Below are 22810 nucleotides of genomic sequence, written 5' to 3'. Positions count from 1 at the left end.
GGAAAGTAGAGTAAGAGAAATACCCAGACAGAAGTACAGAGAGGAAGGAAAAAAAATGAAAAAAAAAAGAAAAGAATATTTAAAAGTTATAGAGCATAAACACAGTAAAAAGATCTATTATATATTTTGACTAAAGTCCCAGGAAAAAAGAGAGAGGATGAAACAAAAACAGTATTTACAATGATAATAAAAAATAAATAAAAAATTAAAAAAGATTTAAAAAAACAAAAAAAATTTTAAAATAAAATGATAATAGACAAAGCTTTTTCAAAACTGATGTAAAATATCAACTCACAACTTCAGGAAGCTCTATCTATCCCAAGTAGAAACATCAAAGAAAACCACATCACTGTCAAACCACTGAAAATCAAAGTAAAAGAAAAAGTTTTAGAAAAAACTGGAGATAGGGCAATAATCAGAGGTTACATTACCTCTAGGAGAGCAATAAAACTGAACTGATTTACCAACATTGATGGTGAAAGTCTAAAACAATGGAGTGACATAAAGTATTAACAACAACAACCAAAACATCCATCTAGAATTCTATACCCATTAAAAGTACCTTCAAAAATAAAAACAAAAACACTTCCAAACAAAAACTAGTTCAAAAAATGTAGCACTAAAGAGAGTTTTTTAAGCAAAAGAAAAATGTAAATATAATAACTACTCCAATTAAAATTTTTAAAAATCACACCAGATTAAAAATTTAAGCATATGCTGCTTATGAAATAAGATTTAAATATAGACTATTCCACAAGGAAATCTCAACAGATATATCCAAAAACTGAAATGGTTAAAAAATACATTTATATCTCCAGAGTAGAAACAAGCTAGAAGCAAACAAACAAACAAACAAAAAGATAACCAGAAAAATATCTCCTAATGTTTAGAATTACTCAATACATGTATCAATAATCCCTGGGTCAAAGAAGAAATCACCAGGGGAATGAGAATATATTTTAGCTAAATTATATGAACATATAACATATTAACTCGTGGGCTATGGACAAAGCATTATGTAGAGGGAAACTTGCAGCCTTAAAGTATATTTCAAAAGAAGAAAGTTGAGAATCAGTTATTAAAGATCCATGTGAGGAGAGCACTCCACCATGAGGCACGGCCCCAGCCCCAAGAGAACAGAAGAGCAGCGACCACTGAGGACATAACCTAGGTGCCAGAATCCCAGGAGGCTGCTGCCAGAGAAGACTGTCAGCCAGTTTCCTTCCTGAACTTGTGCACCAAAACTCTACACAGCCTATCAATAAATCAAACCCAATGATAAAGGAAGAGATCATCGTATCCAAGTGGGGTTTACTCCGTGAGTGTAAGTCTGGTGTAACGTTAAAAATCAGTGTAGGAATTATCCAGACCTGTTGTGAAAAAAAATAAAAAGGATAGGGTAAGATCAATAGAAATAATGTCTGAAAGGAGCCTGATGGGATATAATTTGTGGCTGGATCTAGAAACACAGGCCACATTTCTCATCTCAGGCAGCCGTCTGTGTCACTACATGTTTGGGGACCATCTGCTGAAGGCTCTTCACCTCTGGGAAGAGGTGAGAAGGACCAGAGAGACCACCCTGCCCTGAGGCTTCCCCAGATGTGCAACCTCTGGGCTCCATTCCTTTCCTGGTTGACTGTAATCAACCCTGCCCTGCCTACTCCATAGACTGGCTAGGACAGGAAGGACCCCCGGAACCGAGAACGGTGGCCCGTGCCTGTAATCCTAGCAGCTCAGGTGGCGGAGGCAGGAGGATCGCCAGTTCAAAGCCAGCCTCAGCAAAATTGAGGCACTAAGCAACTCAGTGAGACCCTGGCTCTAAATAAAATACACCGTAGGGTTGGGGACGTGGCTCAGTGATTGAGTACCCCTGAGTTCAACCCCTGATACCCGAAAAATAGAAATTTAAAAAAAAAAGAAGGGCCCCTGGAAGCCATCAGGGGCTGGACGACACGTGAGATGTGGCATTTCTTTTTGAAAAGGTGCCACCTTTTTGCAAGGCGTGCTCACCTGAGAAGCGGGGGCTGGCTGCTCTGCCGCTTGAATGCTCTTTGCAGCCTCTCCTGGGTCACCCTGGAAAACCCACCAGGCAGGTGCGACCTCATGGGCGATTTCTCCTCCTCGATGGGACCGACGGGACCGTTCTCTGCTGGGCTGTCCTCTGAAAGACCTCTTGGTCTGGTCTTGTCCCAGTGGGACAGTCCTGCGCGGGGAGTCTGGGGAGGGCTGCTGGGAGTGGCCTTGCACTTTTCCACAGATGGCTCGCTGGGTGGGCCCCGGGGGCTCCTGCAGACGGAGCCTCTGCTGGAAGCCGAGTTGTTCTGTGAGGCTGCACTGGCTGGGGTGTGGGTGGAGAGCTCGGGCACCTTCTCACTCTCCTCCTCCTGGGAGTGGGTCTTGCTGCTGGGGGCCGGGGACCTCCTCAGAGAGCGCTTTCGTAAAGGATCCTGGGATGGGAAGGATAGAGGCACTGAGGGTCCCCTTCCAAGGGAGTTGGAAAAATACTTCACCCACTGGCCCGTAATGGTCCCTCTCCCAGGAACGTCTGTCCCCGTCACCAACTCTTTTCCCTAAAATCCTGCCTATCTTTTGGCCCCCACTCCTGCCCTGATCCCCAGGCTCACACACCCCACCTGCACAAACCCAGAGCACCCAGGCCTCCTTCACACCCCTGATGGACAGCGGGTGGGTGGACAGGGAAAGCTGCCACTCTAGTTTCTGATTCCTGCGTCCCCACCTACCAGCTGGATCACCTGTGACAGTTATGGAACTTCTCTGTCCCTCACGTCCAGAGTACATCACCTGCCATTTCTAAATCCTAAAGCCTCAGAAAATGAAAGTTCCTGTTGGATTCCCGTGGCAAATGCTTTTCCACGGTTGTGAGGTTGCTTCTAGTCTTTTTAAGGGGGTGACTTGAATGCTTAGCCACAGAAAGCCTTGTGTACTTGCTTATGGGACACTACTGCAGATCCCGCTACCACGGGCGTTACATGGCTGTGATCCAGGCGCTGAGCTTTCTTACTGAAATCAAAGAAGCACTCGAGATCTCAAGACCCAGCAGGCCAACAAGTTTTGGGTGAGGGATGTTCGGCCAGCAGTACTTACCTCCTGTGAAATCATGGTGCGGATTAAATGAGGCTCTAGTTTGTACTATAGCAGTCCACAGGAGTGCCCCCTCTCTTGCCCCCCTCCCCATTTCCATCTGGTGTCAACAACCCCTGACAGTAGATCAGGAGTGGCAGAGGTCATTTTTCACTCCTCTCTGGCGTCCACAGAGCTCTCAGCTCAGTCGCCAGTGCCTCGCAAGCATTCAAAGTGCACTTAATTTTTAAAATGAAGAAATTCCAAAGGAGTCCACTGAAATTTCCTTGCTTCCCTATTGACTAAGGAAATGGAAACTCCTGTCATGATCCATTAGGTGGGGAGAGACAAATATAAACCTACGGGGCTTTTCCTTGATTTTGATTTTAGTACCTCTCGGCACGTCCAGAAATAATTCAGGGCCAAATGGTAGCCTGGGCTGGAATAAGGAGAGCTAATTCTGTCACATTCTGACCTAGTGGAAATTACCAGACACTATAAACCTGCTCCAAAAGCTGCCCAGGGCATCCTCCCCTGCACAGAGCGAGACATTAGTCACCATTCCCAACGAGACTCAAACCTTCTGGCCTTTTATTTTATCCCTCAGTGCAGAGCTGATGTAGGAGTAAAAAAAATGATGAAATGCCTGGCACGCTTGGGCTTCTTTCTCTTAAGCAACCAATAAATATGGCCCAAACACAAAACACCTTCCAGGAAATCTGGAAACCTATCCTTCCATGTCCTTCACGGGATTCAGAAGCCCCAGGAGAAAACCTCACCTTCCAAAACAATTACTAGAAGGAGAAGTTTGCAGAAACACCATGTGGTAAGGTGAGTCCAGCCACCTCCCTCGCCTCACAGTTACAAGAGCATCTCAACTGCACAAAACGGACTGGCTGGAATGTGGTGGTGGGACAGGATCTTGGTGACCACCTGGTCCATTGGTCCTCAAAGTGGGATCTACCGACCCCTGCATACTAATTACTGTGATTTGTCTACGGTTTCAGTGTGCCCCCCCACACGGGTTCATGGGCTTCAAGCTTGGTCCCCAGTGTGGCAGTATTGAGGTGGTCGGATCTTTAACAGTAATGAGGTCACAGGGACACCACCCTTGTAAGAGATGGACACCCTTGTCTCATGGCACTGGATTAATTCCTGCAAGAATAAATTGTCATACGGGAGCCTGGCACCTCCTCTGAATCCCTCTTCCATGATGGCAACCTCTCTCACATGTGGTCCTGTCACAATGCCACTTGCCATGTCCGTGATGCAGCCAGAAGGCCCAAGCAGATAGGCCCTCCCCACCTTGGACTCCCAGCCTCCAAAACTGTGAGCTGATTAGACAGATCTCTTTTCTCTATAGATTAACGGGCATCACGTATTTTGCTAGAGCAATAGAAAACTGACTGAGACAGTAATGTTTGGGCCTTTCTATGGTGTTGACTTTACACACAAAGCAATAGTGAGGGAAACTGCTGTCCCTGAGCATGAATCGAGGCAACAACATCAAATTTCACTGGTGTTCAAGGTATTCTCCATCACCACCTGCTTGCAATAAAAGTGATTAAACACAATGCAAATTTCACTTAAGAATATCCATGGTGAAACCTAAATATTGTTGACTTTATTCAATTTAGACAGAGCAGCACACACCTTTTCCATCTTCTGTATGACCAAATGGGAACTATGCCTACACATTCTGCTAAAGTGTGAAGGATGGTGGTCAGCGCTTGGGCAGCTTTCTAAAGTGTGAGCAAACTCGCTGATTTTCATGGAATCACTGACAGACTAGTGATTCAGATTTGGGTATTTGGCAGGCATTTCTTGAAAAAAAAAAAAAACTGAGCCTGTCACATCAAGGCAAACAAATGGCACATTGTTGTCAGTGATGAAATATAAGCTGCCAGGTAAAAACTGGGATTTTGGAAAACTTGTATCTGCCACTGTGAGCATGAGGTCTTCACAGTACTTAAAAACTCTTCTCATGCAATTTTTTTTTATATAATTAAAAGTGTCCTTGATTGGAAGACCTGTATAACTCAGTAATGTTTTCCAAATGACTAGTGCATCACATTATTAAATGGTGCAGGGACAAAGATTCAAATTGCAAGAAAGATCAATGGAAATTGATAAAGAATATGGGTTAAGATTCCATATTAAGAATCTATAGTTCTTCCAGGCACAGTGGTGTATGCCTACAATCCCAACAACTCTAGAGGCTTAGGCAGGAGGGTCGAAAATTCAAGGCCAGGTTTTTAAAACTGGGTTAGGGATGTAGCTCAGTAGTAAATTGTTCCTGTACCTCCCAAAAAAGAAAAGAAACTAAAGCTGTATAGTTTTTGGGTAGTATCAAAGAAGAATATCTTAGTTTTCCAAAAGAGCTATGAAAATACCTTTTCCCTTTTCCAACTGTTTATCTGAAGCCAAATTTTCTTCATATACTTCAACTAAAACACTTCATTGCAACAGACCAGATACAAAAGCAAAAATGAGGCTTGAATTATGTTCTATAAGCCAGACATTAAAGAGATTTGAAAAAAAAAAGTAAAACAATGTTACTCATCTCAATAATTTTTCATTTTGGAAAATATCACTTTTTCATTAAAAAATACACTGTGTTAAATATAATACGTTCACTACTGTTATTTTAATGATTTCATAAGTGGACATTTTTAATTTCTCAGTTTTCCTTTCTAATAATAATAAGTGTCAACAGACACAATCCACATTAAAAAAAAAAAAGAAGAAAAAAAGAAAAGCTCTTGTGTTCCTCAGTAATTCTAAGAGCATAAGAGGCTGGAAAGTCTCAGAACTAATGCTGTGGTCTAAACTTGCAACCAGACAAGTCCCCATCCGTGTCCCTATCTCATGAACTAAGTAGCTTGCCCTTAACACGACTAGTCCAGTCTCTTCCAAAACAACCTGGTCCACTGATGAGCAGCTCCAGCGAGATAGAGATCCTTAGATCCACAGGGCCAACTGTGTTCTCTGGAGTCACCAAGCAAGTCTACACCACTCAATTCCACGAAGGCCAGCAAGCACACACCTGGGGCTCCACGGACCTGTGATGGCATTCCCTGATCTCAGGAGGCTTATGGACTAAACCCAAGATGGATAATAAGGCTCATCAAAGATGCCACTCCAATCCATCCGTTGAGAGCCAGCCGCTACCTGCAGATACCAAGGAGGTCCTAAAGTCTCATCTATGGTTGATTAGAGAGAGAAAGAGAAAGAGAGAACTGAGGTCAACTAGTAATGTCTGCTGCAGGCACAGCACCACAGAGACTTAGTCCAAAAGCCACATATTTGCCATCCGGGGTCTAAGCAGGAGGCTATTCCTGCCTCCATATTTGAAGAAATCTCTTCCATTCTGCCAGTGAGACTTGGAGATTAAATATCACCATCTTAGAGTTTTCTCCAAACTCTTCACCTTCCTAGCCCCTTCATCTGGACACAGAGCAGTTGATGACTCTCTCTCTTTAACAAGTCACTAGGACATCAAGCTGTGGCCTGAACCCCTTGATCTGGACACCAAGATGCATGATCCCAGAGCCCAAGGGGGCCTTGGACACCTCCCTGACAAGAGAAATACAAGCCTTGAGGAAAGATCCCACAGGACCCAGGCAGAGGCAGGGAAAGGACCTGCTTCTTTCTGTCCTCATCCTAAAGGGGTGAAAAGAATAGAGCCAGTGTGTCCAGCCACATCCACACACACAGATGAGTGAGCGGGCAGGGCACAGGCCATGGGTGCTCTTTCAGTCTGCTCCGGTTCCCGGACGTGACTGATGCTGCCCCTGGAGTCCGCTTGTTTGATGTTGCTTTGCTTTTCTGCTACTTCATGTTTTGCAGATTCCTCTTACATGTGTGCTCTCATTCAGTGGCATCTCCCTGTCTAATGAGAACATAACACGTTCCTTCCTTCAAGGAGATTAATATAATGATGCAACTTTTTAGACTTTTTTAAAAGAGAAAAAATAAAATCAGAACAACTGAGAGTGTAAGGACTGGGGTTTGTACTCCCTTTGAGCTATCATCTTTTTAAAGAAGATATTCTTTGGAGGTGGGGAGGTTCCTCCTCCTGGATTCCAAAGATGGAAATGAGATTGTGTGGTTTTTTTTTTCTGTAAAGAAACAGGAAACCGAGGTATCCTTGACAAGAGGGATAAACTGAGGGATGGGAAGGAGATGAAGCCTGTCTAAGGACCCACGGGTCATTGACTATAAAGGCAGGGAGAGAACAGAGGCAGATGATCTGCCTGCCCTGCGCACAGATTCCCCCTTCTTGGGCTGTCCTGCGGCTGCCCTGATAAGCCCAGGCAGCGCCTCAGGCCCAGTTCTCGCTCCCCATTCTAACAACAGGAGAAAAAGCAGCAGCCCCACCTGTGCGGAACTGGCCACGGGCCCAGCCATCATGCCTCGGACGATCAGACCCGACTTTGGCCTCGTCTTCTCTCCAGTCTTCTTCATGTCCACGGAAGACTCTGAAGAGTGAAGCTTGTCCATCCTCTCCCACGCAGACACCAAAGCGGGGCTTTCACCTGCAACCAAGTGCACGGGCTTGCTTTTGTGGTGGGGCCTTTTGGATGATACAAGATGACCAAGGACATCCCCGTCAAGGTTGTCATGTCTGCAGAAAAGGAATATTTCCACTAAAACAGAGGCCCCAGGAGGAACCATTAACCACAAGAAAGTCCACAGTCAAGAGTCACTTGGAGCCAGCCCATGCATAAATAGGTGCTGATCCCTAGCCTTCTCATGAAAGGTCAAGAATAGGAAATACTTTGGTATCAGGACAAGTTCAGCTTACAAAATAAGACCAGCAATCAAACAAATAAAGCCAGAGATGATGATCCATAATAGGAAGACAAAAGAACACCCGTGGTCTTCAGGACCTGTGTGATAGGGGAAACCAGAGCCCTGGGATACAGCCCCACTGTGGTCCTCTGAGGGGGTGGAGGAAGCTCACGGTGAACTTGGCATTCCCCAACTGTTAAGGGAAGGTAGGCAGGTGTGCCTGTGGCTCCTTATCTTGAGAGACAGAGGGAACATGTATGTGTGTACGTAGTGTATGTCTGTGTGTGTGTGTGTGTGCGTGTGTGTGTGTGTGTGTGTATGTTAGAGAGAGAGAGAGTCAGAGGGCGAGAGATAGAGAAAGAAACAAAAGAAGGTGACATTGAGAGCAAACAAGGAGTGAGAAAGAACAAAGCAAGCAAGAAAGACTAAGACAAAGCAAGAAACCCAGGGGAAGAGGAACCTCACCCTGGACGGCTCCGAAGCCAGTGCTTTCCTGCTCGCCTATTTACTGTACTGGCTTGGGTGGGTACTGACACCCACTCTATGCCAAGCCCTGGATCACACATGACAGCCACAGTCGTGCATGCTGTGACTGGGGCATAGCAAGCAGAGGAAGGGACTGGAACCCACCTGGTGAAATGCAAAAGGGCTTTCAGGGAAGGGTAGCCCTGAGTCAAGGGATTGAGTAAACAGGAGACCCCCCAAGAGAGAGCCCCAGGCCTCAGCTTGTGGGATGTGCTCAGATGAGCCATGGGGCTGGTCATGGGTGGGGTTTTGCAAACTATCCTAAGGAGTTGGGGTTTTCTCCTGAAAGCTGTGGGGAGTGGCCTGGCCACACTTGTTTGGTGGAAAACGCTCTCACTATCTCAGTTCAAGGAGAAGATGACCAGAGGCCTAGAGGCCAAGGCAGAGCCCACAGGAGTTATGCAGGGAAAGGGGATGGGAAATGTGAAGTGAGACCCTTGCAATTGGGCAGGGAAGGGGCAAAGCATCTAACATTATCAGGGACAAAGACCTGCTGACAGAGCTCAAAGAAAATGGCAAGCAAGAAGGAATGAAGGGGAACACCCAGGTGCTGAGTTGGGTACCTGGGTGGACTCAGGAGCTTCAACTACTTTCCAACCATTTTCTTGCTGCTATTTATTTATTTATTTATTTGCTGTACCAGAACTCTTTAATTTCCCAGCTGAATAAATGCCTTTGAGGGAGAGGCCACCTTCTTCATTCCACCATCACAACCTTTCACATCTGAACCCTTGAATGAATTGTTTTTGATGGTCCCTGCCCTTCGGCAGCCTGACACCCAGGCCTAGAGATTTAGCTTTTCTTAGGAAAGGAAATGCTTTTCTGCCAATCAGAACAAAAGACCCATTTCCTGGAAGTGAAATCATGACTGGTGCCATATATGACCGTTGTAGTAGTGTTAAATCCACTATTGGTGACTGCATGTAGGGTATGAAGGTTGTAAGTGAGTGTAACTGTTCTCCAGAACATAGAGGTTCCATCAAGAATGCCAATTCGCTTTCTTCAAGAGTTCCAAGAGATCATTGCCCTAGGTACATGTATGATGGCATGAATGGTATGACTCCACTTTGTGTACAACCAGAAGTGAAAAATTGTGCTCCGTTTGTGTGCTATGAATTGAAGTGCATTCTGCTGTCATGGATAACTAATTATAATAAATAAATAAAAGAGTTCCAAGAGACCTGATCTTTCAGATCCTCTCTAATTCTACAGGGTTTAATTGCCTTTTAGAATGCTATATTCTGTGCTTAAGAAAAATCAAACTGACTGCATGCAGGGTATGAGGGTTGTAAGTTAGTGTAACAAAGAAAGCCCCTGAACCTAATCAATCACAGAATTTCAGTTAGGCAATTTGTGAAGCTTAAGTATTCTCCATCCCAAAGTGATCCATACTCTTGGCCTCTAGAAGAAAACGGCAGGGTCCCATCATAGAGATATCTGAAACAGAGTGTGAGAAATTAAATAATGTGTACTCCAAAGGTGTCCCCATCCCAACCTCTGGAATCCATTAATCTGTCACCTGACGTGGTGAAAGGGCCCATATGCATATGTATGTGTGTGTCTGTGTGCCCCTTTACCATGTCGGGAGATACACTGCAACAGTGATTATGTTAAGGATCTTGAGATAGGGAGATCCCCCTGGATTAGCTGGTGGTCCCAGTGTCATTGCTGGAGTTCTTCTTGGAAGGAGATGGGAGAATCAAAGTTAGTGGTGAGGTTAGGGGCTGTAATGATGCAAGAAGTCTGAGTGGCATGCTGTCAGGTGGCCCATGAGCCAAGGAATGAAGGTGACCTCCAGAAGCTAAGAAAGGACAAGCAATGGAATTTCCCTCAGAGCCTACAAAGAGAGCTGGGCCCACAGGCACCCTGCCTTTCACCCAAAGAGACTGACTTTGAACTCCTGACCCCTATAACTGTGAAGGAATACATTCCTATGGCTTTATGCTACTGGGGTGGTTAAATTTTATGTCAATCTGGCTAGGCTCTGGTGCCCAGATGTTGAGTCGTCTGTGTATAGATGTTGCTCTGAAGGTGCCTTGTAAATGCAATTAACATTCCTAACCATTTGACTTTGAGGAGAGCAGATCATTCTCAGTAGAGTAGGTGGGCCTTGCTCTATCCATTGAAGACTTGAAGAACAGAATTTGAGGTTTCCCAAAGAAGGAATTCCTAAGATTGTACACAAAACCTCATCTGAGTTCCCAGCCTTCAGGTCTGTTCTGCAGATTATAAATTTGCCACAATTGCATAAGCCAGCTCCTTAAAACAAAGCTATTTTGAAATAGATAGATAGATAGAGAGATAGATAGATGGATAGATAGATGGTCTTCAGCCTATAACAATTCTACTTATAAGTTTTCAATTTAATAATGGTGTGAAAATGATACACACTAAGTAGAATCCATGCTTCAATTTTTGCATTTTGATCTTTGCTACTAATGTACAGTACAATGCTCTCTCAATAGTAGGCAGTGGCAATAAGGCTCAATTCACAGTCAGCCTCACAATCAATCACAAGAGGAAGCAACCAACACTCCACAGTGTGCTGTGTTGCTAAGTTATGATGTCCTGTAGGTTTGGTGAATTAAATGCATTTTTGATAGGACTTTTTTAAACCATAACAGGTTTATCAGCATGTGACTCCATTGCAAATTGGGGAGTATCTCTATATGCCGTGGGCCCACCCTTACCAATACACCCACTGAGTATACAGTGATTTGTTATAGCAGCAATAGGAAACTCATACACAGAGTAAATGGGAAGAGATACCTGGCTTTGCCTGTTTCTGTCAATGATGTTCTCCATCCTGCGTCTTCATCTGAAAGGTCATATATATTTACCAGCTTGGTCTCTGAGCATCTCAACGGCAATTTGTTAATTTTCTTTGGAACTGAGAGTGCAGGGATCGGGGTTTCTTGAGTTAAATTGTTATCTGTTTTTCCAGAGTGATCCAGAAAATATCTGGTCATGAGTTCAAGGTTTGTTTTTAGAGGATTTTCTTTTGCCTATCGTTGAAAGAGGAAAAGAAACATTAATTATGTGAACAGCTTCCAGGGAAGGAAGGGTGGGAAAGTAGCTACTCCAGTTCTTTGAAATAAGCTTATCAACTTCTCACTCGCTTGTATATACTTTCAGAAAATAAGAGCTGGCTGCCTATAACATACGCCAGGCACCCACCGAGGGGGGCAGGGATACAGAGGTGAAGACAACATTTCTATCCCAGAAAAACTAACATCCAGTACATGGCTCTGGAAACTCAATGAACAGTTATACCAGGATTACCCAAGCAAATCTTTTGGTATTTTTCTCCTAGGAATAACTTTATAAAAAACATTCCTTTACAAGTAACAATAAATGTTGGCAAGGATGTGGGGAAAATGGTATATTCAAACATTGCTGTAAATTGGTGCAACCACTCTAGAAAGCAGTGATTCCTCAGAAAACTTGGAATGGAACCACCATTTGATCCAGTTATCCCACTCCTCGGCATGTACCCCAAAGGTTTAAAATTAGTGTACTACAGTGACAAGCTCAATTCACAATATCTAAGCTATGGAATCAACCTAGATGACCTTCAACAGATGAATGGATAAAGAAAATGTAATACACATACACAATGAAATATTACTCAGCCATAAAGAAGAATGAAATAATGGCATTGGCTGGTAAATGGATGGAACTGGAGACTATCATGCTAAGTGAAATAAGCCAATCCCCCTGCCCCAAAAAAGACCAAATGTTCTCTCTGATATGCGGATGCTGACTCACAATAGGTGGGGAGAGGGAGGAGTGGAAGTTCACCAGATTGGACAGGGGGGAGTAGGGGAAAGGGAGGGAGATGGGAATTAGAAAGACAGTAGCATGAATTGGACATACCTTTCCTATATTCATATATGAACACATGACCGGGGGAACTCCACATCATGTATAACCACAAGAATGGGAAGTTATACTCCATATATGTATGATATGTCAAAATACATTTTACTATCATGTATAACTAAAAAGAACAAATAAAAATTTAAAAAGAAGAAAAATATATATTCTTCAATTTAAACAAAGTCTTAATCCATAGGGACACTAACTAATAGATTCATAAGAACTTGGGGTTCTTAGTATGTACCCTAACCCTTTAGCACCAAACGCCAGCGATTAGAGACCACTGGAACAGAAGGTTAATATGAAAAGCAAAGAGAGGCAGTCAGATTGACTCAGTTTACAACCCAACGCTAAAAATAATAAACAAATGAGATTTTTAGTGGCAGCTTTTGTAAATAAATGATACTGCCTGCACTAAAATATTCTCTTTGAAAGTTAATATAGATTCTCATGACACACTGAGGCCCTCTAAGCCAAAATAGCCAGAATCAGAGCCCTGATTTCTCCTAAAATTCCCTCAAGTGATTTGGACAGACATGGCCACAAGCCACAGGATGGCCTCAGCAGCTGCCATGCCTCAGTCACCACCCCATGAACCTGGAACCACCCAGGCCCTGCTGAGCGGTGGCCTGACCTGGGCCCAGTGGTCATGCAGTCAGAGTGGTGAGCCATGTGACAGGCACCTGGAGCCCAGAGCGCCCTCAGAGCAAGTCAGCTCCTTCCTGCCTGTTCCTGTGATCCATGCCGCAGAATGCTCAGACCCACAGCCAATGGACCAGGACCAAACTCAACAGATTTATCAGACGGTTAATATCAGAGGAATGAAATCATGGCATTTGTTTACTCATTGTTTTAGTAGGAGACCAAAGATGAAAAGAAAAAAAAAGATTATTTGTCAAAGTCTAAAGCTTACAATGAAGAGAGATGAGGGAAAGATTTAATCTGTTTAACTTATTTCGGCCTGCATGCTTTTTCTCTCAATCAGGGAGATTGAGGGCCCTGGAGGGTCTGAATTATACATCAGGGTTTTCACATCACTTGGCTCACAACAGACACACCCTATGTTTATGTGAATCTAGACACCATTTCTCAAAACCTCAATTTTCCATGGCATTTTAATCTATCATATACCCAACGGGAGAAAAAGCAAGTTATTTGGAATATTAACATTAACTTTATAGGGCTTTCCAGGATCACACTAGCTTTGGGCTGAGTGAATGTCAAAATTAGCATGCAACGAGCAGACTAATGAGCACATTTTTTCTGTAAAATATAGACTCTCATTCATTGTATCCCAGCTAATGACTACTATTTAAATCAAATAATCAGGGCACTTACCAAAGTGTGATGAAAACATATTAAGTAGCTTGGGACAACAGTTATCTTAGGGAGGCTGAATATGGTAAGGAAATAGAAATCACTTCAATCGCACAGATACTTCTGATAAATTAGGTAAAAGTGATTTTCCATAAAATCCCACTGTACCAGAAGGGACAATTGTGTTTTCTGGGCAACAAACCTCACCCCTGTGCAAAATCTTAAACTGCACAGTCCACTCTCCTGCCTCAGAATCCAGCAGATGGAGGACGGCGGGATATCTGCTGCCTGGGTGAGCAGTTTTCTTGACCAGAATGGCTCACAGGAGAGTAACCAGGAACGTACAGGAAACAAAGGGAGGGAAGTGTCACCCCAGATGCAGAGGATGAAGGCCATCTGTGTGATGTCTTTACTGAGCCTCTGATGTGACTTCACCTGGCTGCCATGACCTTTTGCTCCTCAGAGGTAAACATGAGAATTTCTGGCAACCGGGTGCACCTGTGAGTTGAGGCCAGCTGGTTGGGGTGTACAGATTTTCCTGAAAGTCTGTTCTTTGCTCTTTTGAGGAAAACCTGGCCTACATCCCTTCCTGGCCCACGATACATATTTAGATGGTCTCCAGGTGGTTCGGAGGTCCCACTAGGTGTCTCAGGAGTAGCCTTGATCTCATCCCTATAACAATCCAATCAGCTAAGATATTGTTTGTAAAAAAAGCATTACAAATTAAAAAGAAATAAATGCTTGACCACCTTTGCTGTGATAGGATTGGGAACTGGAATCTGTACCCCATAACTGACTATGAAACCTGGACAGCCACTTTTCTGTAGCTCACAGCTTCCCCCTGGAGGCAGGAGGGATCCCATTACATCACTGATTTAAAAACTGCTTAACAGGGCCTTGGGGGTCTGACCCAGAAAGCCCAGAAGGCAGGACCTCCCTCTCCACTTCCAATAAGGTGCCTTCCTTTCTTTGTTTTGTATATTGGGCTTCTGTATGAGATGTCTTTGTATTGCCTTGTTTTTAAAATTCTGATACATGATCAATCAAAAGTTTCTTTCTGACTCCACCCAACCACGGAGCAACATATTCTCGAGAGCCCATTCTTTGAATTACAAGATTCTACTAATTAAGATGGGGTTGTGGCTTCATTCCCTCATATAGACACGTTTCCATCTACTCATTCATTTATCCCACAAACACAAAGGGATGCCTCATTGCATCATCAGATGATAACATGAAGTTCAGGGACATAACAGTAAACAGAGGCTGTCACTACCTTGGCTGCCTGGGGAAACAGTTACTAATTAAAGAAGCACTCGACTATTCTATTACCCAGGAGACAAACACACACAAAAGAAACCCAAGGGGCGCCATGAAAGCCAGTAACAGCAGGTGCCTAGGACTGAGGCTGGGGAAATCAGGAAAGCCCCCTCCCACCCAAGGAAGAGCCAGCCACTTGCTGTCCCAACTCCAACGCACCTAGGTTAAGCTGAACCCAACTCCCACTTTTGCCTGAATGATATGTCACAGTACACTGCAGACTAAGGCATTACTCAGAACCAAAGAAGGAAAGTCTTACACCGGCAGGGAATGGAAATTTTTAGTATAACCGAATACTATATTATTAAGTACAGTCTTGCTAAAAATAGCCTCATATGCCTCATGTTGGGAGGAGGGAGCACAGGGGAAGACTTGAAGCTGGGCACAGCCACAGGCTCCGGAACAAATGAGCGCAAAACAACCACAGGAGCATAGCACGCCCCTGGGCAGCACGGGGCTGCCCAGGCTGAGAGCCGTGGGCCCTGCCAGCACTGGTTTTGGCTGTTTCTCCCCACTTTTTGGGGGCGGGGAGGTTGGTCAGGAGTCCCCTGAGACCCCTGTCACCTTTGCAGGCCCATGAGTGCTGCTCGGTTCCACAGCTCCAAGCGATGCCTTAAAAAGCACGCACCTTGTTCTCCCTGTAGAGAAATTCGAGATGCAAAACCTTGCGGAGATCATTTCTGCTGTTTATGCTGAGATCACAGCGTGGGCGTTCCTGGTCCATGATCACACACGTCTTCTTTAAGCCCTGAGGGGAGAAGGCTGAATCACTCTTCTTCAAGTTAAATCAAAACCTTCCGTTCTCTGACGCAGGGTTTAAACAAAAACCAACTGATGTTGATTATGATCATCCTCATCTGGCCAGCTTTTATGAGGTGACTGCAAGTTAAGAATTCATTTTTACGTAACCCAGCCTCACAGCCATTATTTCCTTACAGTGGCCCTGTGGGTCCTTCGGGCTTCACCACGGATTCCCTACCAGTCAAGCCCTTTGGACAGCAGGTAAGGAGTGACATCCAGGTAACTGATTCACCCAAGACCAACTCAGGGGGCCCAGAGTTTGGCTGTAAGATATGTGGCTATGGAATATGAAACTTCAAAAGTAAACGAAAGAGAAAAACATCACAAAAGGCCAACGTTCACTCCCTTCACCCCTGAGATGGATTAGGAGGGGGCAGGGTTGAGGGACCCATGACCACACAGTGGAATCACATAGCAGGTCTGATACCCCCTCCCCCAGCCGGTGAGCTTATGATTCTGGAACCCAGGCCCATGGGGAGCCCAGGGTGAAAGTTTTACTGGGTCACCAGCACAGCTGCTGTCCATCATCCCACCCTGAATGCCCAGAAACCTAGGTTCTGGAGACGATGAGTGGGGGAAGCCCTGTCCCCAGCAGGAGCCTGGGTTCTTCCTTGGTGCTGCTGCCTGCCTCTTCACCAGCCACCACGACCTCTGAATGGCTGCAGGATGAGGACATCCTCACAAAGGGCACGGCCTGGGTCAAGAGCATCTCTTGCTCCTGATGGATCCCGGACCCCCCAGCGCTAGACAAGCCTCGACTTCCCCCAGCCTTTGTGTTCAGAATTTTTTGGTGCTCTACCTGCTGGGAAAGCACCATAAAAGACCAACCCCCCCCCCCACCGCTTGCCATGCATTTAGGTAAGACGGTCAATTTTGGAAAACGAGGTACACACATGACCTTGAACCAAAGATTGAAAAGGAGCACCTAGGAAGGGCCAAAGAAATATGGATGTGTGCAGTGGAGAAGAGGTGGCCAGGCTGCATGAGGAGGGAGTATCCACTGGAGGGAGAGGCAGGCCTCAAAGCAACCACTGCATCTCATCAGGCCTGCGCCATGGCTTCCCCACTGGTCAAAGCAATAAAGAACGTTCTATATGAGCCTTCCTCTCTGATGGATATCTCTTTATGTTCAGCAACAGTTCCAATCACCAAATCCAGGTTCACTTACTCTCCCCCATTGTGATGCACACCAACATTTGAAAACCACTAGGGTAGGGTCCCAGGGTGCTCTCAGGAGTCAACTAGCCTTCAGTCCCATCCAGCCACTGAATCTGCATTCACTCAACAAACATTTGCCCTGAGCCTACTATGTGCCAGGCTGTCCTGGATGCAGGAGGTACAGAAGGAGGGAGAGCTCACAGTCTGTGGGAAGCAGACCGTTGATGAATGGTACGCGCACCGTGGGCAGCGGCTCACCGCACCACTGTGGAAATAGAACAGGGAGGGTGAATGCAAAGACAAGGCACAGTGTTTCATTGAGCATCATTCCTGAGCTCACTCTTGTCTCCTGACTTCCCCATGTATGAACTGAAGGGAAACCCTAGTCTACTAGTCCAACTGCTGGAGGCAGAGGTGAACAAATCAAAGTCCCACCCTCATACAACTTGCATTCTATAGGGGAAAGAGACAAGTCTAATATGCTGGGGGTGGGACATATATAATAGGAGTAGTGAGACAGAAAGGGCCAGGCAGTGAGTGGCATGGAGAAGGGTTGCTATTTTATAAAAGGTGGTTAGGAAAGGATTCATTGATCAGATGACAACGGAGCAGAGATGGGAGGGAAACAAGAGAGCAGGCCATGCAGACACTTGGGAGAAGAGTGTTCCAGGCAAGGAACAGCAGCTGCAAAGTCCCTGTGACAGTTGCAAGTGCCAATGCATCTAGCATCTCACAGCCAGGGGGGAAGTCTCAGAAGGTGAGATCAGAGAGATCACCCAGAGCCTGGAAAGCAAAGATCATCTTCGCCGTCCTTCTGATGGGACATAGGAGGATTTGAAAAGAGGACCATAGGGGACTAACATTTTTAAAGGAATGTTGGCTGCTAGGTTAAAAATAGAATATAAGAGGCAGGGGATTAAGCAGAAACCATTTAGGAGGCTACTGAACAGTGCCATTCCCGTGAAAGGTGGGAGAGGGTTAGTCCGGGGTGTTTGCATCATTAGTGGTAAGAAGTGGCTGCATTCTCTATGCCCTTTGATAGTAAAGCCAACAGATGAGCTGATGGGCTGGATGTGAGGGGCACGAGGAAAATAAGAGTCCTTTACTATAGGGTCTACACTAACTCTAGTGTCAGAATGCAGTTGAATTGTGGGAAACTCAATTGGTGTCCGAAAAGTTGAAGACCTGGTTGGGGGAAAAACTCACAATTTGGCGTTGGGAATGTTGTGAGTGGGAACATCACTGTACATATCAAGTGGAGATGCTAATTAGACATCTAAGTGGAAATGCAGCACTCGAAGTTGGAAAGAATTCAAAGGATTCAGGGAGAGAGCAGCTAAACATAGGCATTTGGGAATTGTCAGCACATTGATGGTACTGGAAGCACAAGACTGCATGAGATGCCTCAAGAATGAATGAAGAAGAGAAGGAAAGGGAAGGGAAGAGGGCAACAGACTGAGTCTTTGAGCCACCAGCATGCACTGCACAGGTCAGAGAAAGGAGGGGCGACCAGAAAAGACCTGAGAAGGATCCACCAGAGAAGGAGGAGGAAGAGACAGGAGAAGTAGAAGCCAAGAAGAAGGCTGAAACCAACTGTAATAAGCACAATTGTTAAATCAAGAAAGGCAAGGTGGAAAGCAGTATAAAGATTTCTTGGAAAACTGGAAATGGAACCACCATTTGACCCAGCTATCCCTCTCCTCTGTCTATACTGAAAGGACTTTAAAACAGCATACTACAGGAATACAGCCACATCAATGTTTATAGCAGCACAATTCACAGTAGCTAAACTGTGGAACCAACCTAGATGCCCTTCAATAGATGAATAGATTTTTTTTTAATGTGACATATATACACAATGGAATACTACTCAGCAATAAAATAGAATAAAATCATGGCAGTTGCAGGTAAATGGATGGAGTTAGAGAAGATAATGCTAAGTGAAGTTAACCAATCCCAAAAAAAACAAATGCTGATATAAGGAGGCTAAATCATAGTAGGGTAGGGAGAGGGAGCATGGGAGGAATAGACAAATTCTAGATAGGGAAGAAGGATGGGAGGGGAAGGGAGGGGCCATGGGGTTAGAAATGATGGTGGAATGTGATGGACATCATTATCCAAAGTACATGTATGAAGACACAAATTGGTGTGAATATACACTGAATACAATCAGAGATATGAAAAGTTGTGCTCTACATGTGTAAAAAGAATTATAATGCATTCCACTCTCACAGAAAAATAAAAAATTAATTTAAAAAAATATTTAAAAAGAAAGGCAAGGAGCCCAGTGGGGTGGTGCATACCTGTAATCCCAGTGGCTCAGGAGGCTGAGGCAGGAGAATTACAAGTTCAAAGCCAGCCTCAGCAACCCAGCGAGACCCTGTCCCTAAATAAAATATAAAAAAGGGCTGGGGATATGACTCAGTGGGTAAGAATCCCTGGATTCAAATGCTGGTACCAAAAAAAAAAAAAAAAGGCAAGGGGTTTAGAGGTCAATGATGACCTTGACCGTGGTCTCCATCAATTGGTGGGAGAAAAACTTTTGATTCAGATGAGTCTGGAAAAGTGGGGAGAAGGGTTAGAATCAAAGCATACAGTTTTTTTAGAGGTTCCATTATAAAAGGGAGAAGAAAAAGACTGGGGGGACTGGGGGTTAAGGTGTGGTCCTGCAGGAGTATGTGCATACTCAGCAGAGAAGGAATGTGTGTGGAGAAGAGCACGGTGGCAATCACTAGGGCTGTGTTCTTGAGATTCGGCAGGGAACAGGCTCCCTCGCAGGTATGTCCTTGCCCCGGGCCTGGAGAATCTCTTCACAGGAACAGGATGGAGTGCGTGGCTCAGGAAGGTCAGGAAGTGTGGGGGTGGGAGCCTGCGGGACATAGCTCACTTCTCATGACGGCTTCTGTTTTCTGAGAAATTAAATGGGGAAGGAGCTTGGGGTTTGAAGGAAAGAAGGTGTAAGAGAAAGAGGTCCCTGTAAGGACCAGAACCTCTGAGGAATCTCAGGGGTGAGTGGCTGTGGATTTAGAGTGATGCTATCAACATGGAGGTGTGTTTCTCCAATCCCACTCAGCTCTGCAGGTGCAGGCATGGAGTAAACGGAGTTGAATTTTACCCAGACCAGGGGAGTACAACAAAGGGAGAGAAGATCAAGGGGGTCCAGCCTATCATAGAGCAGGCAATTTTAATGACAGGTGGGTAAGGTATGGGAGGAGCGGCGGTAGGGCTGGGGGACCATGAAAGGTTGCCAAGAGCAATGGAATCAGATGCAGGAGAGGCTGGAGAAGGGGGAGGAGCTGGACGTAGAACAGGTGGGATGCTTGGAACTGAGATGATGGAAAGGACGCTGGGCTGGTAAAGACACTCCTAGGGTATGACTGTGAGAAATGGTGACAGAGGTCAGAGGGAGGCATATCTCTGCCACAGCGGGGCCACAGACCCAAGTGTCAACTCTAAGGATGCTCGTGTCACCTGAAGACTGTGATGAGTCTCCCTGAGGAAAGACCACGCTTGATGAGTTCAAGCAAGCCCACATGGCTGGAAGGTGGTGGAGGCCATGGCAGAGGAGGTCCAAGGGGCAGCCAGGACATGGGCAGCAGGACATGGGGTGCCATGTGGCCTACTGAGGCTGGGAAGCTGGTGGAGTGTTTGAGAAGAGGAGTGATGTGGTCTGACCCACTCACCCTGGGCAAGTGTCTCGGCCTCTTGGTCTCACAGCAGTCTTGCATGGAAAGGAATGCTGTAACTCCCTCTCTTTCAGGACTGCCTTAAAGGTTTGAGAAAACAAACAGGCATCTAGAAGGTGCTTGGCACCCTGGGAATTCTTTTGGTCATGACTGTTGGGGACCTGCCTACACAGAGCCCTGTGAGGAGCTCAGGATCTCCGCCCTGGAGCCGACAGAGCTGAGAAAAGCACAGCCCTGGGCTGCAGCTGGCTCTTGTGACTTTCTGAGTGACTGGGGCCAACACCTTACGACTCTCAGGACCTCAGTGTGTACAGATAAAACATGGAAATCAGGAATCTGGGAGGACTGGACAATCCCCAAGGTGCCATCCGGGTTGGGGGTCAGCTCTGTGGCCCCACCTAGGAGGTGATTCAGGCAGATTATTGACTATAATACGAGCACCAAAGAGAGAACACAGACCAGTATCGGTCCAGCTAGAGTCAGCTGAGGAGCGCTCAGGAAGAAATGGAATTTGGGGTGGGCCTGAGTAGATCAGGGAAAAACATGGAGGGGAAGGAAGAAATGATGTTGGAGGGTAACCTGGGGTCCAGCTATAGGGCACCCTTGGCTGTCAGCAAGGACTATGGGCTTCATTTGTACCCAGGAAAGGAAGGGCATGAGGAAGCCTTCTGTGAGGTTTCGCTTAGTCCAAACTTAAAGGATGGTTGTGGTCAACCTCCTAAGGTGTGCCACAGATAATCCAAGGGGCAGCCAGGATTTGGTGATGGAAGCTCAAAGCAGACACAATGACGTTAAATGCATTTAAGTTTTTTTTCAAAATAAAGCAAATTATAAAAAGCCCACAAAATCACTTTCAAAACAGGCGGATATCAAAGATGGGGAAGCAGGTATGAAGTTAAATTCCTATGTGTGCATTGTATCTACTCATCAGATATAATGCTTAGGATCTGCCTGTGTGTTACTGTCAACCCTCATCATGAGCCTGTGAAACATGAGTCTTAATTTTCCCATTTATAGATAAGTACACTGAGGCCACAAGTAATGTGCCCAGGTCATACTGCAAACTAATAGCACGTACTTGAACCTCTTCCATCTAATCTCAAAGTCCTTTCTGTTTGCTCTATTTGACACATTGTGTGTGTGTGTGTGTGTGTGTGTGTGTGTGTGTACGTGTGTATTTCCTTTCCAGACAGGTGCCCTATAAGCACAGAACCAGCAGCATATAGCTCTCAGTCACTTCATGCAGAATCAACTATTGGATGCCTCTGACACCGCCACCACCACACACACACACACACACACACACACATACACGCACACACACATACACGCATGCACAAAAACAGACACACATCAGCATGTGCCTTCCTCACCCAAATCTCCATCTCCACTGTCAGGGTGGGTTAGACTAAGGACCTTCTCAACTTGTAAACACTTTGCAAACTCTCCTGGGACAAAACAGGAGGGAACTTAGACAATCCCCCTACAAAAGAAAAAAGAAAAAATGAAGGCCACAGCCAGAATTCCTGCTGTGGACTTAAAATGGCTGAAAGGTTTGACTGTCCAGAACTTTCCTCAGCCCTTGGGGCTCCTCTGTGGAAAGCTCCTACCTAGGGGGACTTGGGGGTGACTGGCCAGGGAGACGGGCAGCCAGGCTCTGGTCCGCTTCCTCATCTTTGCAGGAGGAGCTGGCTCAGCCCTGGAACTACCCCCCCTCCCCACCCAGCTGCTGCCCACCCACTGAGAGTGGATGCCAGGGGAGGGCAGAGGACAGGGGGACCCAGCCCTGCTTGGCTGAAGCCAGGTGACCACCACAGAAATGGCTCCTGGGAAATGTAGTTTCCCCCATCCTGGGAAAATGGCGCTCTCCTGGGGGCATCCCTGAAGCAGGCAGCAGGCCAGGAACGCTCCCTCCCCAAAGGTACTAGGGGGGCCCCCCCAGCTGCCCTCCAGGACTGGAGCCACCACGTGGGCTCTGGAGAGGGCGAGGGGTTACCTTTCTGTTGAGGAACTCCCTGACCAGGGAGGCTGCCACCTCTTCCACGAAGAGGGTGTCCATGCTGCCAGCTCTGCCCACCAGGCCACGGTAGGCCGCAGCCCCAGGCCCCTTAGTCCGTTGGGCCCAGTATGGCCGCGTTGCCGTGGTGACCGTGGCATCAGAGCCAGCGAGAACTCCTCCCCTTCCCTGGGAGCCAGCAGGCAGGGAGGGCGGAGGAAGAGGAGGAGCCTGCTTCTAACTGCTGCGGCTC

The 22810-nt window shown here is 46.0% G+C and overlaps 1 protein-coding gene across 1 annotated transcript in view; it reads right to left on the bottom strand.

The window, feature by feature from the left end:
• Positions 1-22683, bottom strand: part of Mindy4 (MINDY lysine 48 deubiquitinase 4) — a 111302-nt gene extending 88619 nt beyond the window's left edge. Inside the window, exons 1-5 of the mRNA XM_026401552.2 lie at positions 22558-22683; positions 15545-15664; positions 11170-11405; positions 7462-7708; positions 2011-2447 (exon numbers count right to left, since the gene is read on the bottom strand). Coding sequence (XP_026257337.2) covers positions 2011-2447; positions 7462-7708; positions 11170-11405; positions 15545-15664; positions 22558-22620 — 1103 coding nt within the window. The 5' untranslated portion in view covers positions 22621-22683. The remainder of the gene's footprint in view (positions 1-2010; positions 2448-7461; positions 7709-11169; positions 11406-15544; positions 15665-22557) is intronic.
• Between the last annotated feature and the right edge of the window lie 127 nt (positions 22684-22810).

This window comes from Urocitellus parryii, chromosome 3, assembly GCF_045843805.1.
Source record: "Urocitellus parryii isolate mUroPar1 chromosome 3, mUroPar1.hap1, whole genome shotgun sequence".
Taxonomy (NCBI): Eukaryota; Metazoa; Chordata; class Mammalia; order Rodentia; family Sciuridae; genus Urocitellus; species Urocitellus parryii.
This window is presented reverse-complemented; position numbering and strand designations above follow the sequence as displayed.